Below are 4,398 nucleotides of genomic sequence, written 5' to 3'. Positions count from 1 at the left end.
TCCCATTAGAGTCCCACCAGCCCCCAAAGTCATACCCTAAAATCACAAGCCACTCAAGCCCCACTGACTGAACCCCCACTCAGCCATCTCCCTGTATGAAGCCTGCCTCTCCCTAGACCACTGCCGCTCCCCCCTCAAGTCAGCCTCGTGGCCAGTGACTCTATGACCTACCTACCCATGGCTCCTTCCATAGGCCCGGGGCCCAATGAGGGGCTGGAGGAGGTGGCTCTGGGGCTGGAGGTTCCCTCCCAGCTGGACCTTGACTGCCCAGTCTCTCCCTGGCCTCTCCACAGAGCCAGCCTCCTCCCCAGTGTCAGCAGACATGTCTAGCCTCCAGGAGCTGTGCTCTGGCCTGCCCCTGCGGCCCCTCCCAGAGAACCGGGGACGTTGGGCTGGGGTACCCCATGCCCCAGTCAGGACCCCTGGCCTCAGCCCTGCAGAGGAGCAGGTAAGAAGTTGAACCCCATTCCTGTTGGGACTCTTTTCCCTCTGGGGGGGGGGGTTTGGAGGGGGTATCCCCTACTTCCTCCTCTCTCTGCCTGGGGTCTCCAGGAGCTTCCAATGGGGGTGGCAGTGGGGTGGGGGGGACCCATGCGTGGTCGCTCCAAAACACTCTATATCCCTCATTCTCTCCCCAACGGCCACCCTTGGGTGTGGGATTATGCTCCCCATTTACAAGGACCCCGAGGCTCAAGGTCAGCCAGCCAGTAAGGGATGGTGCTGTGCCTGCCTCCATCCAGGGAGGACGGGGCCAGTGTGCAGTGTCCCAAACGCACGGCAGCTGAATATGTACCTTCCCGACCCAGACACGCACATAACTTCGACGTTCTCCTCTGTAGTAGGTCAGCTCTTGTTTTATGTGGGGACTCCCTCCCCCCAAATCTTCAGATGAGTTTTCAGCTTCCTGGCTAGAACCCTAGTGAGGGCGCGTGGGAATGGGGGGATGACTGGGGGGGGGGGTCCTGGTGAGAGCAGGTCGGGAGGCCAGGCACCCCTGCTAGGCCTCCCACAGTCCCTCCAGCCAGCACCTCAGGCAAGTCACTGAGTGTCTGGGAGCCTGCTTGTCGCCTCTGTAAGCTGGGGGTGAAAATAATTACACCACAGGGGGTGGAGGAGGCCAGCTGACATCAAATACACGGTGTGTAAATAGTTTTCTCCTATGTTTTCTTTACTCAAGTACTTTTGGAACACTGGGGGGAAAGTAGAAAATACTAAGCACGAAGATTAAGAGAGGAATCGCACCACCCATTGGGGATAAGGACTGCTATCCTTAGGGCGGCTGCCCCTACACTTCCTGCCAAGTGCCCCCCACAGAAGAGGAAACAGGGTGGAGAGGAAGGTGGGGGTGGACTGGGGCTGGGCACTGAGGGCCGGGCTGGGAGGACAGGTGTTGGGGAAGGGTGGGGGCGGGGAGCTCCGCCCCTCCCCACCTCCACCCCCACCCCCCCCACCCCCACCCCCACCCCCATCCGTCTCATCCATGGCCTATCTGGCCCAGCTCAGTGAGGTCAAAGCAAGGGTTCATGTTTTTCTCCCACTCAGTCACCTCCCTGCTGGCCGCCAGTGCCTTCACCTTTGACCAAGAGGGCCCGAGGGCGCCACCACCTGCATCTCAGGCGACACCCGGTGGTTATGTGCTGGCAGTCAGCTTCCATGGTCTCTGCCTTGAGGAGGGCACCTGGGTACTGAGAGCAGGGGCCGCCTCAGCTTTGCCAGTGTCCGTTGCCATTTGCTTGAAGGTCACGAAGCCCTTGGAGTGGGGCGACTTTCTGGTCCGGGCAGTTTGAGCCGTTGAAGGGGCTACATCTCCAGGGTGAGCCAGCCTTCAGCTGGTGCCTGTGAAACAATAAGAAATCATGTGTATTTATCTCTGTTCCTCACCCCCACTGCTAATGTTTGATTTTAGATCCCAGTTCCTGACACACAGCTCCTAACGCAGTTGGGATTCCTAGGGATAGGAACTGGGAGCGTCTTTTGTTCTAAGGAGGTGGGCTCCTGGATGCGGGCAGGTCACCAGAAAGACCAATCCATGATGAGAAAGGCTTGGAACTTCAGCCCTGCCCCACATACTCCAGCGAGGAGAGGGGCTGGAGAATGAATTAATCACTACTCAGGCTGAAGCCTCCATAAGACCCCCTCCGTGGGGAGTGGGTGGGGTTTGGAGAGGGCTCAGGAGCTCCGAAACCCTTCCCAGACCTTACCCTTTGTATCGTTCCATCATCCGTATCCATTATCACTTCCTTTATTACATAGCAAACCAGTAAGCAGTGTTTTCCTGAATTCTGTGAGCCACTCTAGCAAATTATCAAACCCTTGGAGGGGTGGTGGGAACCTTGATCTGTGGCTGGTCGCTCAGAAGGGAGGTAACAGCGATTGGTACCTGAAGTGAGGGGGGGGGGGAGGGGGCTGGCAGTCACGTGGGCTTCAGTCCTCAACCCCTCAACGCGTGGGGCCTGTGCGGACTCCAGGTAGACAGTGTCAGAGCTGAGTTGAATTGGAGGACACCTGCAGGTGTCGGTTACTTGGTCAGTGCAGAAACCGGCCCATTGGTTACAGCGAGCTCTGTGTGAGACCTGTGGCTCCTGGGGGGTGGGGGTGGCGGGGGGGGGGTGGCGGGGGGAGGGGGGAGAAGCCGGCAGTGTTCTTCTAGGCCAGTGGTTCTCAACCTGTGGGTCGCGACCCCTTTGGGGGTCGAACGACCCTTTCACAGGGGTCGCCTAAGACCATCGGAAAACACATATATAATTACATATTGTTTTTGTGATTGATCACTATGCTTTAATTATGTTCAATTTGGTTTTTTTAAAATATATTTTATTGATTTTTTACAGAGAGGAAGGGAGAGAGATAGAGAGCTAGAAACATCGATGAGAGAGAAACATCGATCAGCTGCCTCCTGCACATCTCCCACTGGGGATGTGCCCACAGCCCAGGTACATGCCCTTGACTGGAATCGAACCTGGGACCTTTCAGTCCACAGGCCGTCGCTCTATCCACTGAGCCAAACCGGTTTCAGCTAATTATGTTCAATTTGTAACAATGAAAATACACCCTGCATATCAGATATTTACATTACGATTCATAACAGTAGCAAAATTAGTTATGAAGTAGCAACGAAAATAATTTTATGGTTGGGTCACAACATGAGGAACTGTATTAAAGGGTCGCGGCATTGGGAAGGTTGAGAACCACTGTTCTAGGCAGTTCCCAAGCCCAGTACCAGCTTCCCCAGAAGCTCACGTTATGCCTTTCCTTTGGCTTGTTTTCTATATTTTTATTTAAATGTGTTTTTTGACGTTTGACATAAACTTTGAATGGTGATTTGTGAGATAAGCAAGTGGAATATTGTAAAAGTATAAGTTCCCCACTTCACTTCCCTCAGTCACCCCTTTTTTTTGGTGTATCTTTTCAGCCACATGTTATGTACATATATGGTGGTGTGGGCCTTGAAAAATACAGTGGAAGCATTCTATACATGCTAGTTGTTGGTTTTTGTTTTTTTTTTGATTGTTCGTTATTGGTGTATTTAAAGTCCCCATATTTTAAACTGTTTAGTAATATTTCATTTGGATGATTTACTCTTTGCTCCCCTTTAAGTAGATTTCTCTGTTTAAATACAGAGTGTGCTCTGTGTATGACACTTTAGCCACCGTATTCTCCCCATGAGCACAGGACAACTTCTTCAGCACAGAGGAAAAGGTAGTCATAGACTGTGACCAGTCCCTCTGTTTGAAATGTCTCCAGCGTCCCCCCTTTGCCACATGTGATTTCTCTTACTGACCTTATCCCCGCATTCTGCCCTCCCTGAATGGGCTCTGCTGGGAATCAGACACCAGTTCCGAAGACCTCACACTCGCATCCGGGTTCCCATCACTAATACTCTATCCTGAGCTTCTTGGGTGTGGGGCTTTGTTGGGCTCATTTCTGCATCTTCGGTGACACCAAATGTTTGTTGAATGTGTGGACAAGAGTATATACCTAGTGCCCAAACCAACATCATACAAGGGTCCAGCAGGCAGGAGAAAAATAGTAGGGCCTCTTGGAGGAGGTGGTCTTGGCAACGTAGGCAAGGTTCTTAGACTGGAAAATCTGAGATGACATTTGGAGACAAAGGGAGGCAGTGAGTAAAGATGCAGGGACTGGCCTTCCTAGAGTATATTAGGGGTGGAGGAGGCCGGTGTAAGCCTGAACTGGGTGCAGAGCTTGGAGAGCCAGGCCCAGCCTGATTACAGAGGACCCTGAATGCCAAGAATAGTGTGGATCTCATCAGATGAGTAACGGGGAGCCCATGAAGGTTCCTGAGTGGGGAAATGGCCTGCTGCTTAGCAATACTCTTCTAGAGAGTATAGCGTTTCTACAGAGTGCCAGAGGGGCAGGTGGGCTGAGGAAACATTGGCA

At 53.0% G+C, this 4,398-nt stretch overlaps 1 protein-coding gene across 1 annotated transcript in view; it reads left to right on the top strand.

The window, feature by feature from the left end:
• The first annotated feature begins 274 nt into the window (after positions 1–274).
• The window catches only part of UROC1 (urocanate hydratase 1), a 33,826-nt gene continuing 29,702 nt past the window's right edge, over positions 275–4,398 (top strand). The window contains exon 1 of the mRNA XM_023743741.1: positions 275–448. Coding sequence (XP_023599509.1) covers positions 323–448 — 126 coding nt within the window. The 5' untranslated portion in view covers positions 275–322. The remainder of the gene's footprint in view (positions 449–4,398) is intronic.

This window comes from Myotis lucifugus, unplaced genomic scaffold, assembly GCF_000147115.1.
Source record: "Myotis lucifugus unplaced genomic scaffold, Myoluc2.0 scaffold_410, whole genome shotgun sequence".
In the NCBI taxonomy this organism is placed as follows: Eukaryota; Metazoa; Chordata; class Mammalia; order Chiroptera; family Vespertilionidae; genus Myotis; species Myotis lucifugus.
Note: the sequence above shows the minus strand (reverse complement) of the source record. Positions and strands in the feature narration are given on the sequence as shown.